Below are 26,102 nucleotides of genomic sequence, written 5' to 3'. Positions count from 1 at the left end.
TAATTTCATCATAAATCTAATTTAGGTTTAGTTCCTCTTTGGAACAACCATTTATCTGAGGTTCCAGCTTTCCTATAGAGGTAAGCAGGCAAAGGAGCTCAAAGAAAGGGAGACAGAACCAAATGAAGACACACATGCCAGACGTGTGTCCTGGCACTTGGGAAGCCCAGATGAAGTGCGGATGCTTTTAAACAACATTTGTAAATGCTCGTTACAGTAAGACTTAATTAACAAGTGGTTCAAATTTGTGGGTAAAAAAAAAAATGTCTCCCATGATTTGTAATGTCTTCTGAAAATAATTAAGAGATCAATGGCCCCCGGTGCCTTGTCTTAAATGGCCAGTCTTAGAAAGGACTAAATCTTATCCTTAAGATTGGAGCCACCCCCTTAAAGTCTATTCAGAAGAGACCCTCACAAGTGGCCCGGAAGACAAGTGTCTTGGTTACCTTTCTACCGTTGTGATAAAAACACCATGGCCAATGCAAATTATAAAAGAAAGCATTTAACTTGTAGGTCATGGTTGCAGAGTCCATGACCATCCTGGTGGATAGCATGGTGGCAGGCAGGTGCATATGGCACTGGGAGCAGCAGCTGAGAGCTCACATCTCAATCCACAAACAAAAGGCAGAGAGAGAGAGAGAGAGAGAGAGAGAGAGAGAGAGAGAGAGAGAGAGAGAGAGAGAGAGAGAACAGATAAACAGACAGAATGAACTAGGAATGGCATGGACTTTTCAAACTTCAAAGCCCACCCCCAGTGACACACCTCCTCCAACAGGGCCACACCTCCAGATCCTTCCTAAACAGCCTACCAACTAGGGACCAAAAATTCAAATATATGAGCCTATGAGGGCCATTCTCATTTAAATCATCACAATAATTCCAAGTTCAACTCAAGAAGGTTCCCATTCTCCCTCTCCCTCTCCCTCTCCTCCCTCTCCCTCTCCCTCTCCCTCTCTCTCTGTGTGTGTGTGTGTGTGTGTGTGTGTGTGTGTGTGTGTGTGTGATTCATATTTCCTCCACTGCCCTCTCTCAGAATTCACCTACTGTGTTTCTGTCCAGTGCCTGGTCTTTATTTAAAAACTCTACACTAATTCTGTTTGATAAACACTTTTGTGGGGCACTGGGAGCCCCTGAAGGCAGGCAGGTAAGTCAGGAAGCATACTGGTTTCAAGTCTCAGGAAAGCTGGCAGGACAAACTCGGAGTAGGCTGGAGTCACTACCAGAGAGACCACAAGCAGCTCTGAAGCCTCCACTATGAAGTCAATTGCTCATTGACAACCTAGTGGGCTCCTCTTCCTGAGAATCTGTCTTGGGGACATTTCTGTCACCCAACTAGGAAGTGCAACAGTCCCCATGTACGTTTTTCATGGCCTTACACTTTCCCTACCTACCCAGTCCACACTCCCGCTGGGATGGACCTGCCATTGAGCGCTCTTCCTTGCCTCCAGCCTCTCCACACCACATGTACCCCCTGCTGCTAATGATAGGATTAAGGGTGTGCACTACCACTGCCTGACCTTTTGTGTTTACTTAAAATGCCTGACAATGTCCTCTGATCTCCAGGCAAACTTTATTTATTAACATACAAATAAAATATCACCACAAGGGGGGGGCAACATAAACACCTGTGTATGCTTACCAAAATTCATTTCTGGTCGGAACCCAACCTTCAGCTTTTAGTTGAGAACTCCGTAATAAATGTCAAGCGGGCACTCAGACTTTACTGAGTTTCATGCCAGTCTCCCCCTCCACACTTTTCTTGTCTCACTGGAAAACCCAGACCTCTCTGGCGTGGGCCCCACCGGAGCTGCCTACCGAGAACCTTTGCAGCTCTCTGGTTAACAGCGTTCACTTTTGCCTTCTCCAGTTGACGGTAGCAGGATGGCAAGGAAATGAACGACAGGGCGCTAGCTCTGTCGCGGTCCATAGGCCGTGCGCATCCAGACCCCGGGCTGGGGCCCAGGTCAGCGACGCTCTAGAATCCCGAGGATTTGGGTCTCTGTGGTCACTACTCGGGAACCCGGCGTCCAGAACTTCCGGGCGCTAAAAGAGTAAGATGCAAATCCCATAGGAGATGAGGCTGACGAGGAAGAGCCGGCGAAAGGAAAGGCGGGGGGGTACGGAGCCTGTTGCCTAGGTAACAGCCCCCCCCCCCGTATCTCCGCCCCTTCGGGCCTAGGGAGCCGGTTGGCCCCGATGCTGCGCAGGCGAACGTGGTGGTGCTCTGCCCGCCCTTCTCCCAGCGCCCGAGGCTGCTAGCACGCATGCGTCAGAACGTTGCGGGGCTGCGCACGCACCCCTGAGGTGCGCGCATCACCCCTTGGGCGTCTCCCGCCGCGAGCTGGACAGCTGGGGACGCGCGCGCACGGCAAGGGCGCGGCTTCCTCGTCCGGTGAATCCTGATTGGGCAGAGTAAAATGAAGGGGTGGGAACCTCCGCGGGGCCCGCTCAACGATTGGCCAGGGATTGGAGGAGCGTGGTCCTGGGGCGGCCGGCGGGGTGGTCGGGCCCGGCGCGCGCGGGGCTGAGGTGGTGCCTGCGTTCCTTGATAAGTGAGCGAGTCCAGGGGGACGCTCGTCGCCCGGCTGGCAAGACCCGGGAACCCCAAGTCCCCGAGGAGGCGTGGCGGCGAGGTGCCGGTGGGTCGGTGAGTGCGGTCCCGGGAGCCCCGGGGCCCCGCCCCTCCCTTTCTTCCGGGGCCGCGCCGCGCCCCCTTGAACCCCGATTCCCGGGCCACAGGGCTCTCCGCGCCAGCCGCCCCCTCTCGCCCGCTGCGCAGGTCTGGCCTCCTAGCCCACAGAGGGGAAACTGAGGCCCTCGGGGCGGTCCCCTCACCAGCGCCTCCAACACCCACCATGGCTGAGCCGCTGAAGGAGGAGGACGGCGAAGACGGCTCTGGGGAGCCCCCTGGGCGGGTGAAGGCAGAGCCCGTCCACACCACGGCCTCTGTCGTGGCCAAGAACCTGGCCCTGCTCAAAGCCCGCTCCTTCGACGTGACCTTTGACGTGGGGGACGAGTACGAGATCATCGAGACCATAGGCAATGGGGCCTATGGGGTGGTGTCCTCGGCGCGCCGCCGCCTCACGGGTGAGCTGGCTTCCTGAGGCTCAGCATGTGTGGACTGCTTTCCAGAGGCGGTGAGGAACCCGCACGGTCCCGGGAGGATCAGCTGCGCCGGGGATTCTGGGTCCACTCACCACTTACCGACTAGGTGCCAGCTCCCCGTTAGGTACCCTTCTCAGGAACCCTGCTGCTCCCAGTCAGCCTACCTCCCTCCTCCTTAGCAAAATCATATCCCTGTAAGCCAGAATAGAGAGGTGCTCCTTGGCGTCCAAAAAGATAGTCCCTTAGAGCCAGAGATTGGCACAATGGCTTGCTTGTTGATGGAATGGGGAAGATCGGGGATGGAGAGTGAGCTCGGAGTACAGTCCAGACCACCACTAACGAGCCGTGTCTCCTCTGTATGTGAGCTCTTAGGACCTGCCTCATGAGGTAGTTGTGAAGTTAAAATTTGGTATATGTCACACACAGGGTCTTGCACACAGTAGGTACACGCCTGTTGTTAGTTGAGTTCTGGAAGGGCAGTGTGACAGGGGCCTGCAGCTGCGTCAAGGTACTCTCTGCTTTATGCCTTTTCCCTGCTCTCCAGGCCAGCAGGTGGCCATCAAGAAGATACCCAACGCTTTTGACGTGGTGACCAACGCCAAACGGACCCTCAGGGAACTGAAGATCCTCAAACACTTCAAACACGACAACATCATCGCCATCAAGGACATCCTGAGGCCCACTGTGCCCTATGGAGAGTTCAAATCTGTGTAAGGAGTGGGGTAGGAGAAGGAGATGCTGTTGGTACCAGAGGAGAAGTCCAGGCTACCCACTACGGCCAACCATGCTGACGTTCTGGGAGGGCAGTTGAACCTAGTGTGAGACAGGTCGGGGAAAGCCCCATGACTCCCGGGAGCAGTGCACCTCCAGGGCATAGGTGGGCCAGTTCTTGTCTCTCAAGAAGAACACAAGGGTTAGAGGTACAGCGCAGTGCTAGAATGATGAGCTTCTTCGAGGTTTTAGGTTGACTCTTCTGTATTGGGACAAAAAAAAAAAAGAGAGAGGACATATTTCTTTATTTCAACTATATAGTAAGTTCAAGGCTAGCCTGGACTACACGACACCCTATCTCAAAAGACAAAACAAAAAGCCCAAACAACAGGAGAGGGTGTGAAACAGAACAGGCCCAAGTTTTATAAGAGAACAGACACGGGACATTATAGTGTCGTGACACCTTCCTATTCTTATGGCAGACATAACTAATAGATGACAAAATACTTTCTTAAAAATAGAAAATTGACAGTCTTTCATAGTTTCATTACACCTTTTCCAGTAACTGCTGGCAAACAAGAATTTGCTCCAAAATTAACTGTACTGGCCAAGCCTGGTATAATTGAAGACTTTTTTTTTTTTTTTTTTTTTTTTTTTTAAATCTGACAGGGAAATTTGATCCATGGAGAAAATGATCTGTCAAAAAGTTGTGGAAAAGTTGGGGCTGGAAAAATGGCTCAGTGGTTAAGAGCACTTGCTGCTCTTGGAGAGGACCTGGGTTCAGTTCCCAGTGTCTGCATGGAGGCTCACAGATGTCTGTAACTCTAGTTCTAGGGCATAAGGCTCCCTCTTCTGGCCTCTGTGGGCATCAGGTGCATATGCAGTGCACATATATGTATGCAGAGAAACATACACATAAATTTAAAAAAATCTATAAAAAGCTGTAGAAAAATTTAGAGCCTGGTGCTATTCTTTCCTATCATGCTGCTAGCCCTCCGGGGTTTCAGTGAGAGCGTAAACTAGAATTGGGAGGCTCGTGAGCCTGGGGCTTGTCCCTGTAGTGCGAAGAGGCCAGCTTACACCTCTCTCCCCGTTTCCAGCTATGTGGTACTGGACCTCATGGAGAGTGACCTCCACCAGATCATCCACTCCTCACAGCCCCTCACACTGGAGCACGTGCGATACTTCCTGTACCAGCTGCTTCGGGGCCTCAAGTACATGCACTCTGCTCAGGTCATCCACCGTGACCTTAAACCCTCTAACCTCTTGGTGAATGAGAACTGCGAGCTCAAGATAGGTGACTTTGGAATGGCCCGTGGCCTGTGCACGTCCCCTGCCGAGCACCAGTACTTCATGACTGAGTACGTGGCCACCCGCTGGTACCGAGCCCCTGAGCTCATGCTCTCCCTGCATGAGTACACACAGGCCATTGACCTCTGGTCTGTGGGCTGCATCTTCGGGGAGATGCTGGCCCGGCGACAGCTCTTCCCGGGCAAGAACTACGTGCACCAGTTACAGCTGATCATGATGGTGTTGGGAACCCCGTCACCGGCTGTGATCCAGGCTGTGGGGGCTGAAAGGGTGCGGGCCTATATCCAGAGCCTGCCACCGCGGCAGCCTGTGCCCTGGGAGACAGTATACCCAGGTGCTGACCGCCAGGCCCTCTCACTCCTGGGCCGCATGTTGCGATTTGAACCCAGTGCCCGGATCTCAGCTGCTGCTGCCCTTCGTCACCCCTTCCTTGCTAAGTACCATGACCCCGACGATGAGCCTGATTGTGCCCCACCTTTTGACTTTGCTTTTGACCGGGAAGCTCTTACCAGGGAGCGCATTAAGGAGGCCATTGTGGCTGAGATTGAGGACTTCCATGCGCGGCGGGAGGGCATCCGCCAGCAGATCCGCTTCCAGCCTTCTCTGCAGCCTGTGGCTAGCGAGCCTGTGTGTCCAGATGTTGAGATGCCCAGTCCCTGGGCTCCAAGTGGAGACTGTGCCATGGAGTCCCCTCCTCCAGCACCACCACCATGCTCTGGCCCTGCACCTGACACGGTTGATCTGACTCTACAGCCCGCCCCCCCAGCCAGTGAGCTTGCCCCACCAAAGAGAGAGGGTGCCATCTCGGACAACACCAAAGCAGCCCTCAAAGCTGCCCTGCTCAAGTCCCTGAGGAGCCGGCTCAGAGGTGCTTTGTGGGTCTGGCAGCTGGCTGGGTAGTGGAGTGGTGGATAAGGATTCTCGGACAGAATTGTAGGCCCTTACCTTTCCCTTGTCCAACTGCCCTGCAGATGGCCCCAGTGCACCCTTGGAGGCACCTGAACCTCGAAAGCCTGTGACGGCTCAGGAACGCCAGCGAGAGCGAGAAGAGAAGCGGAGGAGGCGGCAAGAGAGAGCCAAGGAGCGGGAGAAGCGGCGACAGGAGCGGGAGCGCAAGGAGAGGGGGGCCGGTGCCTTGGGGGGGCCCTCGACCGACCCTCTGGCTGGGCTGGTGCTCAGTGACAATGACCGGAGCCTGCTGGAGCGCTGGACTCGCATGGCTCGGCCTCCTGCCCCAACCCCAGCCCCGGCCCCAGCCCCGTCCCCTGCCCAACCCGCTAGTCCTCCCACTGGCCCTGTATCTCAGTCCAGCGGTCCTCCTTTACAGCCTGCAGGCTCTGTTCCCGGTCCTGCCTCCCAGCCTGTTTGCCCACCCGCCGGCCCCGCTCCCCAGCCTTCTGGCCCTCCTGGACCTATCCCTGCCCCACTCCAAACTGCCCATTCCACTAGCCTTCTGGCCCCTCAGTCACTTGTGCCAACTAGTGGGTTGCCTGGCTCCAGTGCCCCAGAAGTTCTGCCTTACTTCCCATCTGGCCCACCACCTCCAGATCCTGGCGGGCCCCCTCAGCCTTCTACGTCAGAGTCACCTGATGTCAACCTGGTGACCCAGCAACTGTCCAAGTCTCAGGTGAGAAAAGAGAAAGGTCTGGGATACCTTGACCTGGGTTCTGAAAGGTGGGTTTGGATTGTTGTCCATGTTGGATGAAACCAAGGAGCAAAGGGAGCCTTGCCTCTTTGAGCCTGCCCCCTTGCAGGCTCATAGCAGGAGCGCAAGGTCAGGGAAGAGGTGGTTGGGAGATAGACTGCTTGGAAAGTGGCCTAGAGACAGCCCCATTGCACTAGTACGTGATGATTTTGAGATAGTGTTCTTGTTCTGGGATATCTGGTCAGAGTACTTAGTAATAGGCTGTGCCCTGCTGACCTTAATTGGTCCTTCCTGGCACCTGTGTTGTAACCTGTTGATTGTCCCTGCAGGTGGAGGACCCCCTGCCTCCCGTGTTCTCAGGCACTCCAAAGGGCAGTGGGGCTGGCTACGGTGTTGGCTTTGACCTGGAGGAATTCTTAAACCAGTCTTTCGATATGGGTGTTGCTGATGGGCCGCAGGATGGGTAAGATGGTTGGACCGAGCTCCTGGAATGGGGCTCTGGCGGGTCCTTGGATGGCTGCCCAGCTGGCCCAGGCTGAGAACACCCATCCCAATTCCTTTTCCTTGCAGCCAGACAGACTCGGCTTCACTCTCAGCCTCCCTCCTTGCTGACTGGCTTGAGGGCCACGGCATGAACCCTGCTGACATCGAGTCTCTGCAGCGCGAGATCCAGATGGACTCCCCGATGCTGCTGGCCGACCTGCCTGACCTCCAGGAGCCCTGAAACCCACAGCTTGTGCCTTGCTGCCAGGACAGACCCAGCTTCACGGTCCAGGGATGCAATCCAGAGGCCTGCAGCCTTGGCACTGGCAGGGGAGGCTCAGCTTGAGTTACTCTGCAGGTTCATCTCAGACCCACCTTTCAGCCTTAAGCAGCCATCTGAGCCACCACCGAGCCATAACAGGATTGGGAGAGCCAACTCCCCCTGAGCAGTCTTCTTCAGTATTGTATTTTTATTGTTGTAATATGCATTTGTTTTGCCATCAAAATGAGGTCTGTGAAATACAAGGTTTCCTTTAACCTGACTGTGTGTCATTTTTGGAGTTGGGATAAGAATACCAGCAGTAGGCGTATAAGGAAGAGCCTGGTGTCCGTACTGTTCGGGACCAAGTAAATGTTTGTCCACAAAGCCAGTCCATCAGATCCTGAAGGTTTATTGAGACCTCCACTTCCCACCCACTCCTAGCCCCCCAGATTGTTCTCTGCCGCATTTCACAACAATCCCTAGGGCAAGTAGGGGACCTAGTTAACATGCCTATCTTGCCGATAGCTACTTGAGGTTGATGAGTAGGAGTTGTGGTGGATATTATTTTGGCATTGAACTTTGAGGAACTAGCAGAGACTGGTGGGGTTCGGTTCCATGGTGCTCACTATAAGGGGGTAAGTTGTCGGGGAGACCAAAGGTGGGAAGCAGTCTGGGTGGGATGCTGGGGTGTGACTGGCTATGCGTGAGCTGGCCGGCAAATGCCATAGGTGCTGCATTACTGTCTCGGGTAGCCCCAAACAGATGGGTCTGCAAGAAGGAAATGGGCCGAGGTGGAATGCAAAAGCTGGCTAGAAGGTAGCTTCAGGCTGTCAGAAAGGAGTAGAAGCAACTTGGAGTTTTTATGGAGGTCAGCCAGATCCAGGCTGGGATGGCTGGGCCGCAGAAAGGCCTTGGCGGGCTGCTGACAGCCTAGCCTCGGGAAGGCAACGGGGCCTGGCTTAGGAACGGTTACCCTGGACATGGGATGGGGATTTGCCAGGGCATTGCTGGTGCTCAGAAAGCAGAAGCAGTGTCTTGTGGGTACAACATGGAGACTTGGGGCTTCCAGGGGAGAGATGGGGCCTGCCTGGGCCAGCCCCTCAGGCCCGACGGATTTTCATCTCGGTGCGCTTGAGGGAATAGTAGAAGCCTTTCCACTGGGCCCAGTTGATGCCATTGGCATAAGAGAGGTGGGAGCCGCCCAGGTAGAAGCCGTTGAGATTGGCGAAATGGCAGCTTCGGAACCAGAAGGCTCCTGAGGAGAGGGCCGCACAGTTCTGCACGAAGAGGTCCTGGTCTCGGTCGAAGGTGGAGAACTTCTGGCCACTGTGGTAGGACAGGGAGTCACCTGGCAGGAGGGAGAAAGAACTACTGAGGCCAGGAGCAGAGCCTTGTGCCCGCAGCCAGGCCGTGAGTGACAGCAGTTGATGCATGACAGACAACATGTGGCATCCTACTGGGATGGAGGCGCCCTGCCCGCCCGCCCGAGCCACAAAGAGAAACAGCTGTTCTGCAGAGCCGCCTGGAGCAGGGCCAGGGCGGCTGTTCCCTGGGGCTGTGCTTCAGGTGGCTGGAGTCGGTCTGGAGAGAGCTGTGGCTGCCTCTTCCAAGCCCAGAAGGGATGAAGGAGCGGCCTTAAGGAGCCATGGCCCAGAAGGGATGAAGGAGCAGCCTTAAGGAGCCATGGAGGCAGGGCCAGTCCTATGCGATTGCTCCCCCGCCGCCCGCCCCCGCCCCTGCCCCTGAAGAAGCTGGTAGGGGTACCTGCCCCGCCGTCCTCGAAGCCAGCCACGTAGAGGGTGTAGCCGTCCTCCTCGGCACTGACCGCGTTGGGGGAGATGGAGAAGTCAACATACTTGGCATAGGCTGTGTTGTTCTCAAAGTCTTCCAGGTCCACCCGCAGCTCGTACTTCTGCTTCAGGGTCAGGAGGTGCAGGTTCTGCAGCCCTGGGGGGGAGGGGGGGGCGGCGTCTGGTCAGCAAAGACTTGGCTGAGGGGCAGCCCCTACCCCGTGGCCCCACCTTACCCAGCCAGTACTCCCCGTCAGCACGGCCAAAGCCCAGCTTGTAGTCGTTCCAGCCCCGGAAGAAACTCACTGAGCCGTTGAATCTTTTCTGGAAAACCTAGAAGCCAGAGGACAAGGGACTGGATGATGGGGGTTCAGTACCCTCAGGGGCTCTGCCCTGCCCTGCCTGCCCCCCAGGCCTGGCACTGCTGAGCCAGTTTATTAAGGACTTAAGTATGGGGGAGCTGCTAAAACAAAACACACATTGACTCCGGGCCCCTCATTAAACATCTGCTGCTGAAAAGGGGGTACCTACCTGGCCTTTTATCTGCCGAGAGATAGGAAGGGGAAAAGATTAAGGGGGAGTTGGAGGTTGGGGACATAGTTTAGTGGCAGAGCACCAACCTAGCATAGAGGCCCGGTTTCCCTCCCAGCACTGCGTGATAAGGGAGCAGGGGGACCTAGAATACCTGGCTGTGAGCTCTGGTACTGTGTGGCCCAAGTCAAGCAGCGTGACGTCTCTGGGCCATGTAGGAAAGGCACCTACCTAACAGGACCACTGTAGGGACAGCATGCATTAACCCCCTCAAGCACCTAAGTGTTCATTCGCAGCTCCGGATCCAGTCCCCATAAAGATGAGGAACCCAGTCTGCAGCTGTGACCCTGACTCAAGCAGCTGCCTGAGCCACATCTGGCCGGAGGCCCCTCGGCCACTCACCGTCCACTTGCCGCCCTCGGTCGTCATGTCACAGAAGACAGGCACGGGGACACTGGGGCCAGAGGGGTAGATGAGGTACACACCATCTGACTGATAGCCCTGAGCGTAGATGTCATCGCAGTCCAGGGGTTGCTGAAGGCAGGACTTCTCTAGAGCTGAGCGCGACAGTGTGGGGACAACCAGGAGAAAGACTGAGGCATAAAGGACACCTCAGCACCCCAGTTTTCCCCCAGGACTCAGGGACCCTGTCAGGAGACAGATTTCTCTAGGGGCCACCTGCCAATTTGTAGAGGAGGACACAGTCCTGCAGAGCCTGGCTTACAGTGGTCTGTGAAGGGGGGCTACTTACCATCTCCCCGGATCCCAGAGGCCTGTGGGGCACAGGGAGGTGTAGAGAGCAGCAGCAGCAGCAGGGGCAGGGTTGGGAGAGCCTGGTGATGGGAAACGGGCCCAGTGTAGCCCCCAGCGTGGGCCAGACACCTCCCAGGCCTCCCCCTTGCCCGAAACCCCTCCTCTCTATCTTCTTTTCCCTTCTTCTCCACTCTCTGGGAAAGGCGCAGTATCCCCAGAGCTTAAGTTTCAAGAGATCCCCACTATCCTTCTCTGTCCCCTGTCTGGCAAGAGGCTTGTCTCCACAAACGGTCTTGGTCCCCCAGGCCAGTACCTTCATGCTGTCAGCTCAGTTGAGAGAGGCAGGCTGTCTGGGGCCCCAGACTGCAGCCGCCCACAGTTATGTGTTGGGTCTGAGCCCACAGACCTAGCCCCGCCCCTGGAGCTGCAGAATGCTCCCCCCCACCCCAATAACCAGCCCCCAGCATCAGCTTACACTGTCAGGGGCCAGGGGACCACCTGGGTCTCATTAGGCCTGTCAGGGAAGCACTGTGGACCAGACGTTAACTCCTTACCAGCTGCAACTGCTCCCTGGACCCCATTCTGCCTTCCCTCCCTGCTGGACTTGCGGCCCCTTGGCAAAGCCCAGCTGGCCTCTGCCCACCCCCTGCTTCCCGACAGGCCATCTGCAGATGTCTGCTTCTCTCCCATTCCCATCTAGTCTGTTTAATCAGCCATCTGGGGAGGGTAGGAGGCGGAGGTGTCCATGGGCCCGAGAGAGGGGTCCCTACTTGGGAAGGCCAGGTAGGGTAGGCAGCCCCAAAGCTCCTGATATGGGAGCCGTCTGGCCTGGTAGGAGACGGGGCCAGCAGGGGCCAGCAGGGGCCAGCAGAGGCCAGCAGAGGCCAGCAGGGGCCAGGCAGTCTTTTGGCAAGCTTGGGACATTTCTGAGCCATGAGCACAAAGCTGCAGGCGGCCAACAGTTCTGTCTGCCTCGACTGGAGCCAGGGCCCTCTCCAAGCCCTTCCTGGCCCACTCCCCTGCTGGGTGACCATACCCCCACCCTTCCCTGTCCCACAGTTCCCTGGCCCATCTGGATTGCTTTTGTTTCTCCTTGTCCCACCCCTCCTCCCTTCCAAGCCCATCTGCTCTCACTGCTGCCCTCTCAAGCGGTTTCTCCATTTCTGTCCTGACGGAGCCCACTGCGCGTCCCTTGCTCCCAGAATGCCTGGTTTCCGAGTTCCTCCGGCCACGCTTACCACCCAGCCTCTCCTGTTTCTCTCCTTCCAGCCTCTGTATGCTGGAAGCTGGAAGCATTGTCCCAGATACCCCTGTTTAAGCCTCCAGTGGTTTTCCATTGCCTCGAGGCTGAGGCCAACACTTCCCCCTGGGACTTGAAAGCAAGTACCAACCTGTTTCAGCCTCCCTTCAAGACCATGTTCCTTGCTGCTTGAGGTTTTTTTTTTTTTTTTTTTTTGGTTTTTCGAGACAGCGTTTCTTTGTGTAGCTTTGGAGCCTGTCCTCAAACTTGCTTTGTAGTCCAGGCCGAACTCGAACTCACAGAGATCCACCTGGCTCTGCCTCCTGAGTTCTGGGATTAAAGGTGTGCACCACCATTGCCAGGCTTTTTAAAAAATTTATTACATAATTACATTTAGCGTTCCGTCTGCATGTGTGCCTGCATGCCAGAAGAGGGCACCAGATCTCATTACAGATGGCTGTGAGCCACCATGTGGTTACTGGGGATTGAACCCAGGACCTCTGGAAGAGAGCAGCCAGTGCTCTTAAGCTATGTCTAGCTACCCAGACTTCTGGTTAGCAGGTTCTTGGGCCTTTGCCTGGGTTGTTCCCTGTGTGCCCACCAGTCTTTCTTCTTGTCATGAGTGCTAGCGGGCAACATCTGTGTCTCCATTTCTGCACACTCAGCAACCACCACAAAGCCCATACACATATTCACAAATTTTTTGAGCACCTACTATGTGTTGTACAATATGTTGGCTGCCAGGAATACAAAATCAGCCCCTGGAATGGCCAACGTGTTTTGGACAATGAACCACAAATGTAACTTCTACCTCGAAAGGACACACATTAAACAGGTGAGCTGTCCAGAGCAAAGAGATGGCTCTTAGACCCAGGGAGAGCCCCTTTGGGCCTCCTTGACATGGTGTGTGGCTGCTGGTTAGAGACCTGTCTCTGTGTAGTTGTGTTGAGTCCTGGTGTTCCAGAGCTAGCTGCCCGGGTTGAAACCCACGTGCCACCATCTGTGAAGTTGGGATAAGTTGGGCAGATTCCTCTGTGCCTCGGCTTTTTCCTCTGTGGAATGAAGATGATCATACTCCTTGGTGTAAGGTGTAAGGGTTCAAGTACCAGGAACAGTGCCTACACCTACTTGTTAAAAGGAGAAATCTTAACTTAATTAAGCTCACGTTTATTTGAGCAATTATAAAGAGAACAGAACAAGGCAACACAAAAGCGATTTGTGGGCTGGGCAGTCCTGGGCGGAGTCAGACAACTCCCAGGAATAACAGGCTCTGACAGCGCTTAGAGGAAGCAAGTGTACAGGCTCTGACAGCGCTTAGAGGAAGCAAGTGTGCGCAGGGACCGCTTAATTGGTTACAGCTTACTTGGGTAATTGGTTTCTGAGCCGCCTGGAGTCAGCTGAAGTCAGATCCAGCGCAGGAGCTGAGGCCGCACCAGTGGCCTCCCATGAACACTATCTGGTGGACCGAAGTAACGATTTAGCCCAGATTAGCTCATCATCATCATCATCATAAACATCATGATTGTTCTCAGATGAGTGGGTCGGATTCAACACAGTTTTCACCCTTGTCTGTGGAAGACTGACTTGGCCGCTCCATAGTAATCATTCTTTCGTCAGTCCAGATTTTAGCTGGCTCATTGTCCAGTCTCTCTTGTGGCTGGGTGAGGTCACATGTCTGAATTTGGGTCAAAAAGATGCAAAAGGAAGACAAGTGGATCTTGAGTTTTCCTTTAGGTTTTCCAGACCTAGCTTCTACCTTGGACATGGGAATGAGGCCTCATCAGGGGTGGAGTGGGGTGGGGGAAACCAATAGAAACCCTTCCTGCCTTGTGGAGTGGGTAGAGGCCAGGCCTGCACTGCCCTACCCTAAACCTTATGTGGAAGAGAAAGAAACTCTCATCTAGTTCAAGCCGCTGGATTGTTTCTGTAAGACAGCTGTATCTAACACTACTCTCTAGCAATACTAGCACAAAGCTACAGAAAGGAAAATAATGGGGGCTGAAAAGTCATTACAACAAATCAAACGTCCAAAGTTAAGTAAGTAGGAGCAGAGAGAAGGAAACCAGTGGCCCAAACTATCATATTGTTATTAAATCAGTGATTTCTATGATAATGTGCACTTGTAGTGTCCAGGCAGGCACCCTCTTGGCAAGTGTCCTTCCAAACAAATGCTAAGGATTAGCTTTAGGAGTTAAACTCCTTCTGTGTGGGGTGTTTACCCACCACCCCCACAGTTCCCCAGAGTTTTCTTGAGTGCGAGCAGCAGGAAATATTAGATAGAAGGATTTATAGCGGAGAATCTTGTGGAGATAAACAGATAGAAAATAAAGGATAACCTCGAGAGGGCCTGGAACCTATTCCAACGGGCCCCGACTGTCTCTGGCCCAGGGTTTTTATAGAGACGCCAAGCGGTGGAGCAAAAGACCTCCTCCCCCAGCACAGCCAAGTGCTGACCATCTCAGACACCTGCACTCAGGCCCATGGTCCTGATCATCCTCTATTCGGACCTGCTGGGTAAAGCCACGAGGAACCCGAGAACGGGCTCCCACACTTCTGAAAAGAAATTTGAAATCACACACAAGGAGTCAGTACCCTTCCTCTGAAGCTACTGTCTGCAAAGAATTACCCAGCACTGGCAGGCTGCACATGCCACAGTGGACGGTCCCAAGCCCATGCCCATATGTGTGGCAATAACTGGACTCAATGATTACTAATGACAGCTTTTTTAAAAAAGCTGACATGAAGTTGGGAGACAGAGGGGGACACACTAAGGAGAGTGGGATTACGGTAGCATTGGTGATCATGATAAATACCTATTGTATGAATGTATGAAACTTTCAACTAATAAAAAATATTAAAATAAAAACATGAAATGGAGCTGGGCATGTGGTCTAGGCCTTTAATCCCAGCACTTGGGAAGCAGAGGCAGGCAGATCTCTGTGAGTTCGAGGCCAGACTGGTCTATAAAGCGAGTTCCAGGACAGCTAGGGCTGTTAAATAGAGAAACCCTGTCTCAAAAAAAAAAAAAAAACCAAGAAAAACAAAAACAAACAAAAAAACATGAAATGGAACTGGCGGATAACTCAGCGGTTAGCAGCACAGCTGCTCTTCCAGAAGACCCAGGTTCAGTTCCCAGCACCCACATGGCAGCTAACAACTGTCTGTAACTCCAGTTCCAGGGAATCTGATGCTCTCTCTCTGGCCTCCGTGGGCACCATACCTGCAGGCAAAACACCCATACACATCAAAATAAGAAAATAAAAATAAAGGCATGAGCCACTATACCTCTCAATTAAAAACAAAACAAGCCGGGCGTCGGTGGCGCACGCCTTTAATCCCAGCACTCGGGAGGCAGAGCCAGGCGGATCTCTGTGAGTTCGAGGCCAGCCTGGGCTACCAAGTGAGCTCCAGGAAAGGCGCAAAGCTACACAGAGAAACCCTGTCTCGAAAAACCAAAAAAAAAAAAAAAAAAAAAAAAATGTCAGAAAAAAAAAAAAAACCTTACTCCAGCTCACTGAAGGCTGCATAATGTATGAACATTTTATTGCCTGCTCACTTGTGTTTTAGTTAGGTTACTATTGTGTGCTGAAACACCATGACCAACACAATTTATAATAGAAAACATTTAATGGGGGGCTTGTTTACAGTTTCAGAAGGTGTCTTAGGGTTTCTATTGCTGTGCCAAACACCATGACCAAAAAGCAAGTTGGGAACGAAAGGGGTTATTTGGCTTACACTTCTAGATCATAGTCTGTCATTGGAAGAACTCAAGCAGAGCTGGAACCTGGAGGCACTGAGCTGATGCAGAGGCCATGGAGGGGTGCTGCTTACTAGCTTGCTTCCTCTGGCTTGCTCAGTCTGCTTTCTTATAGAACCCATGACCACCAGCCCAGGGATGGCACCACCTATCATGGGCTAGGCCCTCCCCCACTGATCACTAATTGAGAAAATGCCTTACAGCTGCATCTCATGGAGGCGATTCCTCAGCTGAGGCTCTTTCCTCCCTGATAACTCTAGCTTGTGTCAAGTTGATACACAAAACCAGCCAGAACAACTGACCCCTTGTCAATTTGACACACAAACACATCACTATTAAGCCACAACCCTTCCTTTCTTATTTATCCCCAAGATCTCACATTAAGAACATAAATAACCTTAAAAGTCCCAGTCTTTACAAATTCAAACTTTAAAATTTCAGTCCCATTAAAATAGACAATCTCTTTTAAAATCCAAACCAAGTCTTTTAAAATCTAGTCTTGCTCTTTTTCGTGACGTCTCCTAGGCAGTGAGTGGGCTGTGTCAAGATGAAGCTGAAGATCTCCTTCCCTGCCACCTGCTGTCAGAAACCCATCGAAGAGGATGATGAACACAAACTTCGTAGGTTGTATGAGAAGCGCATGGCCACAGAAGTAGGTGCTGATGCTCTGGGTGAAGAATGGAAGGGTTATGTGGTCCGAATCAGTGACAAACAAGTTTTTCCCATGAAGCAAGGTGCTTTGACCCATGGCAGAGTGCGCTCGCTGTTGAGTTAATAGGCATTCTTGTCATAGACCAAGGAGAAGAGGAGAGAGGAAGTACAAGTCTGTTCGAGGATGCATTGTGGATGCCAATCTGAGTGTTCTCAACTTGGTTATTGTAATAAAAGGAGAGAAGGCTATTCCTGGATGGAGAGATACTACTGTGCCTTGTTGGTTGGGACCTAAAAAGAGCTAGCAGAATCCGAAAGCTTTTCAATCTCTCTAAAGAAGATGATGTCCGCCAATACATTGTCAGAAAACCGTTAAACAAGGAAGGCAAGAAGCCCAGGACCAAAGCACCCAAGAGTCAGCGTCTTGTTACTCCACGTGTCCTGCAACACAAACGCTGGTGGATTGCTCTGAAGAAACAACAAACCAAGAAAAACAAGGAAGATTCTGCAGAATATGCTGAACTTTTGGCCAAGAGAATGAAGGAAGCCAAAGAACAGCGCCAGGAACAGACCGCCAAGAGACGCAGGCAGTCCTCGCTGAGTCCAGTCAAAAATCAGTCTTTAAGGGTAACAAATAAATGATTATAGCTTTAAAAAAAATTCAGAGTCTCTCAACTATAGGCTCCAGTAAGATACTTTCTTACTTCAAGAGGGAAAAATCAGGGCACAGTCACAATCAATGCAAAGCAAAACCAAATTCCAACCATCCAGTGTCTGGGATCTACTCACCATCTTCTGGGCTCCTCAAAGGGCTTGGTCACCTCTCCAGCTCCGCCCTCTGCAGCACACACAGCGTGTCTTCTAGGCTCCAGCTGGCTCCTCTCCATTGCTGCTGTTTTTGGTGGTCCTCCCATGGTACTGGCACCTCCAAAATGCTGGGTTCTTCTGCTTTGACTGGGCCACACTTTCACCAATAGCCTCTCATAGACTCTGTTCTTGATGCCAAGCCTCAACTTCTCCGCATGACCCCTTCAATCCTGGGCCTTCAACTGCCACTGAGGCTGCACCTTCACCAACGGCCTCTCCTGGCCTCTCACGGTGCCAAGCTTTGGCTGCTCTCCATGACCCCTTCATGCCTTCAAAACCAGCACCACCTGGGTGACTCTTGCACATTACCAAGTCCTGCTGCCAGCATGAGGTACAACCTTGGCCGCCTCTGGAACACAGCTTCTCTGTGCTCTCAGGAAACATTTCCCAGAAGATTTCACCTCAGTGGTGCTGGTCTCTCCTTAATCACTGCTAATTTCTTAGCTCCAGCCGACCATCAAGTATCCCAGCAAAGCAAAGTTTTGCTTTAGTAGTTCTGGTATCTTATTAATCACAGCTGGTTTTTCAGCTCTAGCTAACCAGAACCACAGAATCTTAATTCAAAACAACAAAAGGCCCCAACAGAGTCTTTAAACTTCCCTCTGAAACTTGACAAGCCGGGCCTCCATCCTCTGCACTGCCCTCAACATCCTGTCTTCCAGTTCCCACAGAACATCCCAAAGAGCTCTCAACACTCAATGACTTTTCTAGCTCAAAGTTCTAAAGTTCTTCCACAATCTTCCCCAAAACATGGTCAGGTCTGTACAGCAATACCCCACTATGCTGGTACCAATTTGTCTCAGGGTTTCCACTGCTGCACCAAAACACCATGACCAAAAAAGCAAGCTGGGAAGGGAAGGGTTTATTTGGCTTACACTTCCATCATTGGAGGAAGTCAGAACAGGAACTCAAGCAGGGCAGGAGCTGATGCAGAGGCCATGGAGGAGTGCTGCTTACTGGCTTGCTCAGCCTGCTTTCTTATAGAACCCAGGACCACCAGCCCAGGGATGGCACCACCCACCATGGGCTGGGCCCTCCTCCATTGATCACTAATTGAGAAAATGCCTTATCTCTGGGTCTCATAGATGCATTTCCTGAACTGAGGCTCCTTCCTCTCTGATGATTCTAGCTTATGTCAAGTTGACATACAAAACCAGCCAGTACAGAAGGTTAGTTCATGTAATATCATGGTGAGGACTGTGGCAGCAGGCAAACATGGCTATGGAGCTGAGAGCTTACATCCTGATCTGCAGATGGCAGACAGAGAAAGAGACGGCGGTGGGGGGTGGGGGTGGGGGTGGGGGAGGAATGGACTGGCTTGGGCTTCTGAAACCTCAAAGCCCACCCCTCTTGACACGCCTGCACCAACAAGGCCACACCTCCTAATCTTTCCTTAACAGTCCGCCAACTGGGAACCAGACAGTCAAATATATGAATGGTGGGGGCCCTTTTCATTCAAACCACCACAACATGGCAGACATACTCCCAAGGTTTTTTTTAGGGGGAGCCGGGGTAGAGAGGGGTCCTGCCTAGCTAGGTTGGGTGCTGCCTTACCCAGGCATCCTCGTAATTCCATACAAGGACATGACATCCGTGTATTGGAAGTGTGATGTCCTGGATTTCACTTTGGGAAACAATGACTTGAGAAGCAGGAGTGTTTTCACTTTGTGCAACCTCCACGTGTCAATTCCCACTCTTTATCTCCTGAGCTTCAGAGGCCCTTCCTGAAAGCCCTGGCCTGCCTGTACCTGAAAGTGTTTTCTCCTTTTATTCTCATAGTCCGTGTGCCTGATTTCTGCTGGTGTGTGCTGCTTTTCTTACTGTACCTCAGTACGCTTTGAAATCAAGTATTTTGATACCCACAGCACTATTCTTTTTGCTTAGGATTGCTTTGGCTATTTGGGGTCCTTTGTTTCCCCTGTATGATTTTAGGATGGTTTCTTCTATTTCTTTTTTTCTTTCAGAGCTGAGGACCTAACTCAGGGCCTTGTGCTTGCTAGGCAAGCACCGCTGAGCCAAATCCCCAACCCGGTTTCTTCTATTTCTATGAAGAATGTAATTGGAATTTTGGTGGGGGGTTGTACTGTAGATCCTTTTCTGTGATATTGTCATTTAGACAGTATTAGTTCTGCTGGTCCGTGAGTTTGAGAGCTCTTTCCATTTCTGAATGTCTTCTATTTTATTAGTGTTTTTAAGTTTTCATCGTAGAAATGTTTCACTTCTTTAGTTAGGTTTATTTTTAGGTACTTTTTTAAAAGATTACTTTGAATGGGATTTTTTTTCTGATGTCTTTGGTCCATAGAAAATCTACTGGGGCTTTTGCGGGCGTGTGTGTGTGTGTGTGTGTGTGTGTGTGTGTGTGTGTGTGTGTGTGTGTGTATTTGCCTGTGCTTCTGATATGGAGGCCAGGGATCCTCTGGAGTCTTCCTCCATCTCCCCATCTGTTTCTGCCCCTTCCCCGACACTCCTTGCACGTGGTTTCAGATGTGTGCGACCACACCCAGCTTCTATACGGATGCTGGGGGTCTGTTCAGTCCTCAAGTTTGTGCAGCAAGGACTTAGCCACCGAGCATCTTCTCACCCCAAGCTAGTGATTTAGTGATAATATATATATATATATATATATATATATAATATTATATATGCATGTGTATATATGTTGACATTTTGTATCTTGCTACTTTGATGAAATTTAGTTATCAAATCTAAGAGTTTTGTAGATGGAGGTTTAGGGTTTTTGTTTGTTTGTTTTTCAAGACAGTGTTTCTCTGTATAACTGCCTAGGTTGTCCTGGAAATCACTCTGTAGACCATGCTAGCCTTGAACTCACAAAGATCCTCCTGCCTCTGTCCCCCTGCCATGTGCTGGGATTGAAACTGTCTACAACCACCCCTGGCTGCCTTAGTGTCTTTTAAGTATGGATTATATTGTTTGCAAGTAGAGAAACACTGACTTTTCTCTTTCTGTTTGTATTGCTTTTACTTCTTTTCCCCCATTGTCCCGACTAAGTCTTCAAGTACTATATTCTATAGATTACAAAGATTCTGCACAGAGGAGGAAATGATTAACAGAGCGAAGAGGAAGTCTACAATATGAGGTACGGGGAATATATCTGCCAGCTAGATACGTGACAAGTTATTAATATCTAAAATATATAAAGGACTGAAAACTAAATACCAAAAAAACTAGTCTGATCAATAAATGGGCAAATGGAATGAACAGACAGTTCCCTAGTGATGAAGTACAATGCCCAGTAAGTATATGAAAAAGTACTCAGTGGCCACAACCACGAGGTAAACAAAAATCAAAACCACACTCTCAGAGTCTGTCTCATCCCAGCCTAAATGGCCATCCTTAAAAACAACAACAAACAATAACAAGTGTTGGTGAGGATCCTGGGCAAGAAGGAACAGTATGGCCACTATGGAAATCAGCATGGAGGTTCCTCAAAGAACTAAAACCAAAACCACCACACAGTCCAGCTACACTGCTTCTGGGAATACACCCAAAGGGACTGACTTCTACACACCACAGAAGCACCTACAGGTCCATGTCTATCACTGCATTGCTCGAGGTATCCAGGTTGAGGACTCCAGCTAGGCATCCATTAATAGTTGAATAGATAAAGAACATGTGTTTCATAGCCACACAATAGAGTGCTATTCAGGCATTAAACAGGACACATTTATGGCCATTTGCCAGAAAACGGATGGCAGTGAAGATCATCATATTAAATAAAACAAGTCAAAATCAAGAAGACAATTATCTCATGTTTCTTCTCCTATGTAGAACCTAGATCTTCTACCGTGGAAGTATTGGGAAAGGAGGGAATGAGCAGGGGAGGGAAGGAGGACAGAGAGAATGGAGTGAGTACAGCCAACGGTCCACTTGAATGACATGTCTCTCTGAAACCCATGGTTTTGTACAGTGAATACTAACAGAGCCTTGAGAGTGAAAAGGAAGGCAGCAGGAGAGGGCAAATCCATCCTCTGGGCGTGGAGACCTGCTGTTTCAGGGTCCTCACTCTCAGCCAGGGTGACTTGGGACCGGTTGGCGATGGCCTTGCTGTGCAGTGCCTGGCTGGCTCAGATTCAGAACCCCAGCTTTGTTCCCAGTCCTCCTGACTGCTTTACTTTCTCTGTTGTTTTTTTGTGAAAGACCCCAACTCATCCGCATGCAGACATTTTGAAGAGAGCTCCCGAGTCTCAAACCTGAGGGTCTTTGGGTGTGCTAAGAATGCTCTGCTGCTGAGGGAAGGTCTCAGCTCTGAGGAGGTTTTTTTCTTTTGTGACAGGGTCTCACAATGTAGCTCTTGATGTCCTGGAACTCGATATGTAGACCAGGCTGGTCTTGAACTCAGAGATTCATTTGCCCTGTCTCCTGAGTGCTGAGATTAAAGGCAGGCACCATCATGGCCAACTTCTGAGAAGATTTTTTTTTTCATTTAAAATAATTTCTTATGCTTAGCAGGGAAATGAGCAACTGACGCTGTCAGTGTTTTCTTAAGTTTTACTTACTGCTTCTGGAAACATTGCTGTGGGGTCAGTGTTTGTTTAGAAGACTGAATGCTTTTCTAGTGTAGTGCAATGAATAATAGTGTAGAAGATATTCTTATCTATGGTCAGACTATCTCCTGATCATTTATTCTTTGTTGAATTATTGGCATAGATAGATTTCATAAAGTCTGAGAAGATTTTTTTAAATTAAAAAAATTATTATTGCCAGGTGTGGTGGCACATGCCTTTAATCCCACCACCCAGGAGGCAGAGACAGGTGGATCCCTGTGAGTTTCAGGCCAGCCTGGGCTACAAAGTGAGTTCCAGGACAGCCATGGCTCTTACACAGAGAAAACCTGTCTCAAAAAACAAAACAAGGCCGGGCGGTGGTGGTGCACGCCTTTAATCCCAGCACTCGGGAGGCAGAGGCAGGCGGATCTCTGTGAGTTCGAGGCCAGCCTGGGCTACCAAGTGAGCTCCAGGAAAGGCGCAAAGCTATACAGAGAAACCCTGTCTCGAAAAACCAAAAAAAAAAAAAACAAAAAAAACAAAACAAAACTTATTCTTTTATTTTATGTGTATGGGTGTTTTGCTTGCAAGTATGTCATGCATCTTGTGTGTGTAGTTCCCATGGCGGCCAGAAGAGGGTGTAGTGGAATATTAACAGGGCCATTGCTCCTGGCATTTATTCTGGCATGATGGCCACTTAGGCCTTGGAGTTATCTTTTGTAAATACCAGTGATTGTGATCTGAGATTTATGCGGTTGTTCTTTCTTGGGAATTTTAGAACCTTATTAGCATAACCTCAGTCATAAGACTTTTCTGGCAAACCTGGAATTCTTAGAATGACTGTGTTTGCTTAGTAATGGTTCCTTAAGACAACTTCTAGTTCAGATAAGAGATTTTGGTGTGTGGGAACTGACTTGCTAAATGGCCTTTTGTGTGTCGATTAACAGAGCTTCTGCAGAGCTCCTGGTCTGTCAGTCCATCGAGACACAGACTCCTCCTGCTGCCTTTGCTAACCCTCAATTACACTCTGGAGTGACCCCCTGTCTTTGACTGACCTGTGCAAAACAGAACACAGATAGTGTTGGAGGTTAGGGGTGGTTGTGCGCTGCCATGTGGGTGCTGGGAATTTTACCCAGGTCCTCCAGACGAGCAGCCAGTGCTCTTAACTGCTGAGCCGTCTCTCTAGCTGCAGAAGATTTTTACATCAGCATTCCTATCAGTTTTAAAAGGGGATTTTATTTTCTTGCAGGTGCCAGACCCCCAACTCTGACTCTTTTTTTTTTTTTTTTTTTTTCACATGTTCTTTTTATTCAAGGGTTTACTCACAGGCAGTATTTTAAGTCAGGCTTTTTAAATTAAAGGCCTAAACTACGAAATTTTGCAAATGTGACACTGGCAAAGAATGAGCGTCTGGATAATTTAAACCCTCATTATCCCGGAGTCCAAGTCTGTAACACGGAACGCGCAAGATCGGTACCATTCAAAACAAACAACTGAAAACCACAGGTGCTGGGTGAATTTGTCAATGAAGAGAAATGTCAGTTTCAGCCTTGCAGAGTATGAAACCAGCAACTAGTTCTTCGGTGGCAGAGCATCAGCTGGGCTTCAGAACTTTGCCTGTAAAGTCTCTTTCTCCATCATCAGATCTGCGTACCTCTGCTGAAGCTCTTTCTCTCGATCCTGTTGCCGCTGCACATCTTCCTTCAGACACTCTAGCCTCCGGGGAATAGCAGAGTCTTCATGTTTCTTGAGTTCTTCAAAAGTGCGCAGCTCCAAGTGGGCCTGTTCAATTTGGTCCCATAAATCATTCAACTGTTTCATGAGCCCCATAGCACGAGACTGGTAACCGCCAAGCAAAATTTTCATCTTCTTTTCCATCTTTGCGGCTCTCTTGGCTTCTGTTGTCATGTGACCCCTGTTTATCTCAAGTCTCTTTTCAAGGGATTCGATTCTGTCCTTTTTGCTGGCAAGATTAGCTCTTGTGTAGCGGCTCTGACCAGGAAGATACAGAACTTGACTGTAGCATTCTTCCCACACCTGGTTGTAAGCTTCACTGGAGAGTTCTCCGTGGCTCATTCCTTGTTTGACCACTTCCATCTCTTGTACCAGCACATCCTGGGCCTTTTTCAGTTCTTCTTTGGAGAACTTCTCATAAGGGCTATGCTCAAGATAGGTAATGTGCTCTGAATTGTTGGTAGCAAATCCAACAGTTTTTCCTTTTTTATTTCCAGATAGCTCATAGGGGTGATGTAGCAGGTCATAATGAAGCATAGTAATCATTTCTTTTTTGATCAATTCTTCACTCTTCTGTAAATCTGTCAGAGGTGGTTCTACATTTAAAGGTCTTAAAATAGTTTCATTTACTTCAGACGGTCTTGGTAGGTCTTTCTGAACAGCTTTGTGCATCCGTTTCATTTCCTTTACACGCTCAGCATCTCGTATGGCCTGCTTTCGAGCATCCACATCAGCAGCATCTTCAATGTAGGTATCATCTATTTCACGCTCTTCCAGCTCCTTCTCAGCATTTTCTGGTAGAACAATTTCAAAATCATTCTTAGGTGCAGGGAGGCCCAACAACCCTAGACGGAGATGTTCACGAGATTCTCTTTCCATCTGCTTCACATAAGAGGGGTCACTGTAGTCTGCCAGCCCATCCTCCGGATTGATGTTTAACTTGTCTCGAAGCGGTGTTCTACCTGGGGTGGCGTTAGGGACTGGCTTGGGTGTTGTTCCACTTCGGGGCGTCAGCCCTTCAGCTCCATTAGAAGGAGTCCTGAAAGGCGTAGAGAGAACTGTATTTGGAGTCTGTACAACCTGCCGCTGTGGGGTCACACCAGAGAAGTCACTCTCATGCAGTGGGGTATTCAGCCCACCTTTCAATGGAGTGTCCACATTGGTCAAGGCCATGAGGTTCTGAGCTTCCTGCAGAATCCTGTCTTGGGAGGCCGGTGTCCGCGGTGTTCTCAGGGCAATGCTGCTGTTTGTGACATTGTACTCAGACAGGAGAGTGCTGGAAGCCGAGTTTGTAATGCCAGACTCCTCTGCAGTCTGTCGAGCAACTTCACTGGCCTGGCCTACCTTGACAACCTCCTGGAGCTCTGCATCTGAAATCTGAGGGGCAGGCAGCACTAACTTGCTTCTCTTTTTAGTAAACTCCGAGACACCACTAGTTTGAAGAATAGCCGATGGCAGATCAGATTCTTTTTTCCTTTTTAAATGCTGTTTGTCTTTTTTTCTATCTCTTCCTTCTTTTTCAGATCTAAGTTCCCCATCAAGATCTTGCTGCCGTAATTTCCTGAAATCTGCATCAAGGGCCTGGTAGTTTTCCTCAGAAGTATCATAAAAACCAAGAGCAGGCTTTTTCTCAAATGGGATTTCGGCATTATAATCAACTCCTCTCTTCTTCTTCCTCTTCTTCTGGATCTCTATGCCAGCTGCTCGGAGCTCTCGTCTTTTCTGGAGGGCAGCAAGGCGCCTTGCTTCTTCCAGCTGCTTCTCTCTTGCTTTCCTCTTAGCCTTCTTTCCTTGAGTATTGGCCAGGCGGGCTCGAGCCTCAGAAAGCATCTCAAGTTCATCCTCATCCATATCAATTGGATCAGGCCGAGCTGGTTTTGTTTCTGGATTTGGATCTATCTCTCCAGGTTTAAGTTTTCGGGGGTCATCTGTTGTTTCCTCTTCATTGTCCCTTTGGGCAGTTTTGTCCAGGAGGAATTCATAGTGTTCCAAGCACTGGGCTGCTGTTCTTCCAATGATCGGAGCAATGGTCCTCCACTGCGTTGGCATCAGCTTGGCCAAGTGCAAGAGCTTCTCCTCCTCTTCTCTAGACCACTCAGTTTTTTTAATACTTGGGTCCAGCCATTCATACCATCTGGCTTTGCACTGCTTTGCTGATTTCCTATGCAGCAAGGAGGCAATCCTAGACCACTGGTTTTTGCCATATTTCATTACTGCTGCTTTCAGAATTTCATCCTTACTTTCAGGTTTTTTTCCACAATGAACTTGAATTGCATGCCTTGGACTTGAGCCTCTCCACTCCATATTACTTGCTGGTAGAATGCTCACCTAGTATGCACGAAGTCCTGGGTTAGATTCCCGTAAGACTTTGCACGGTGGTACACACCTGCAATCCCAGAACTCGCCGGATCCTCAGCTGGTCCTGTTTCCTCAGACTGGAAGCTTCTGTGTCCTCATCCAGAATGAATCTCAGCTGTACTGTGTTGCTCCAAAGCCTGAATGCTTAACCAGCCAAAATCTTAACCAGCCAAATGCCTCTAGTTTCTGGTCCTCACGCCTTATATATCTTTCTACTTTCTACCACCACTCCCTGGGATTAAAGGCTGGCTTTCTGGGATTAAAGGCATGTCACCATGCTTGGCTGTTTCCAATGTGGCCTTGAACTCACAGAGATCCAGAGGGATTTCTGTCTCTGGAATGCTAGGATTAAAGGTGTGAGTGTCACCATTTTCTAGCCTTTATATCTAGTGGCTGTCT

At 50.4% G+C, this 26,102-nt stretch overlaps 3 protein-coding genes and 1 pseudogene across 9 annotated transcripts; 2 read left to right on the top strand and 2 right to left on the bottom strand.

Moving 5' to 3' along the window:
* The first annotated feature begins 1,993 nt into the window (after positions 1-1,993).
* Mapk7 (mitogen-activated protein kinase 7) lies at positions 1,994-7,792 on the top strand. Of its 7 annotated transcripts, none has more exons than XM_076542516.1 (7): positions 1,994-2,137; positions 2,780-3,087; positions 3,650-3,815; positions 4,917-5,995; positions 6,099-6,754; positions 7,102-7,235; positions 7,343-7,792. In XM_076542516.1, the coding sequence occupies exons 2-7, from the start codon at positions 2,856-2,858 to the stop codon at positions 7,494-7,496; spliced, it is 2,421 nt and encodes an 806-aa protein (XP_076398631.1). In that variant the 5' UTR covers positions 1,994-2,137; positions 2,780-2,855; the 3' UTR covers positions 7,497-7,792. The 7 variants fall into 7 exon arrangements, with proteins under 7 accessions (XP_076398631.1, XP_015847921.1, XP_076398632.1 ...); XM_015992435.3 differs by having other exon boundaries at positions 2,039-2,647; positions 2,780-3,137; XM_076542515.1 differs by lacking the exon at positions 1,994-2,137 and adding an exon at positions 2,374-2,639.
* Positions 7,706-10,970, bottom strand: Mfap4 (microfibril associated protein 4). Its single transcript, XM_006973648.4, has 6 exons — positions 10,905-10,970; positions 10,590-10,671; positions 10,241-10,395; positions 9,544-9,640; positions 9,282-9,464; positions 7,706-8,865 (listed from the first exon to the last, which is right to left on the bottom strand). The coding sequence occupies exons 1-6, from the start codon at positions 10,908-10,910 to the stop codon at positions 8,618-8,620; spliced, it is 771 nt and encodes a 256-aa protein (XP_006973710.1). The 5' UTR covers positions 10,911-10,970; the 3' UTR covers positions 7,706-8,617.
* A 5,165-nt stretch (positions 10,971-16,135) lies between these two features.
* Positions 16,136-17,087, top strand: LOC121831582 (small ribosomal subunit protein eS6 pseudogene; annotated as a pseudogene).
* Positions 17,088-22,911: 5,824 nt separating this feature from the next.
* On the bottom strand, positions 22,912-25,664 carry LOC102903988 (cell division cycle 5-like protein). The gene has a single exon (XM_042283357.2). The coding sequence runs from the start codon at positions 25,647-25,649 to the stop codon at positions 23,217-23,219; it is 2,433 nt and encodes an 810-aa protein (XP_042139291.2). The 5' UTR covers positions 25,650-25,664; the 3' UTR covers positions 22,912-23,216.
* Between the last annotated feature and the right edge of the window lie 438 nt (positions 25,665-26,102).

Source organism: Peromyscus maniculatus, chromosome 8, assembly GCF_049852395.1.
Source record: "Peromyscus maniculatus bairdii isolate BWxNUB_F1_BW_parent chromosome 8, HU_Pman_BW_mat_3.1, whole genome shotgun sequence".
Classification (NCBI taxonomy): domain Eukaryota; kingdom Metazoa; phylum Chordata; class Mammalia; order Rodentia; family Cricetidae; genus Peromyscus; species Peromyscus maniculatus.
This window is presented reverse-complemented; position numbering and strand designations above follow the sequence as displayed.

Coding starts and splice junctions, on each gene's coding strand:
- Mapk7 (XM_076542516.1), top strand. CDS start 2,856: ATGGCTGAGCCGCTGAAGGAGGAGGACGGCGAAGACGGCTCTGGGGAG. Junction 3,088..3,649: donor GGCGCGCCGCCGCCTCACGG/GTGAGCTGGCTT, acceptor CCTGCTCTCCAG/GCCAGCAGGTGGCCATCAAG. Junction 7,236..7,342: donor GCTGATGGGCCGCAGGATGG/GTAAGATGGTTG, acceptor TTTTCCTTGCAG/CCAGACAGACTCGGCTTCAC.
- LOC102903988 (XM_042283357.2), bottom strand. CDS start 25,649: ATGGAGTGGAGAGGCTCAAGTCCAAGGCATGCAATTCAAGTTCATTGT.
- Mfap4 (XM_006973648.4), bottom strand. Junction 10,396..10,589: donor CTCTGGGATCCGGGGAGATG/GTAAGTAGCCCC, acceptor TGTCGCGCTCAG/CTCTAGAGAAGTCCTGCCTT. Junction 9,465..9,543: donor TGACGGGGAGTACTGGCTGG/GTAAGGTGGGGC, acceptor CCTCCCCCCCAG/GGCTGCAGAACCTGCACCTC.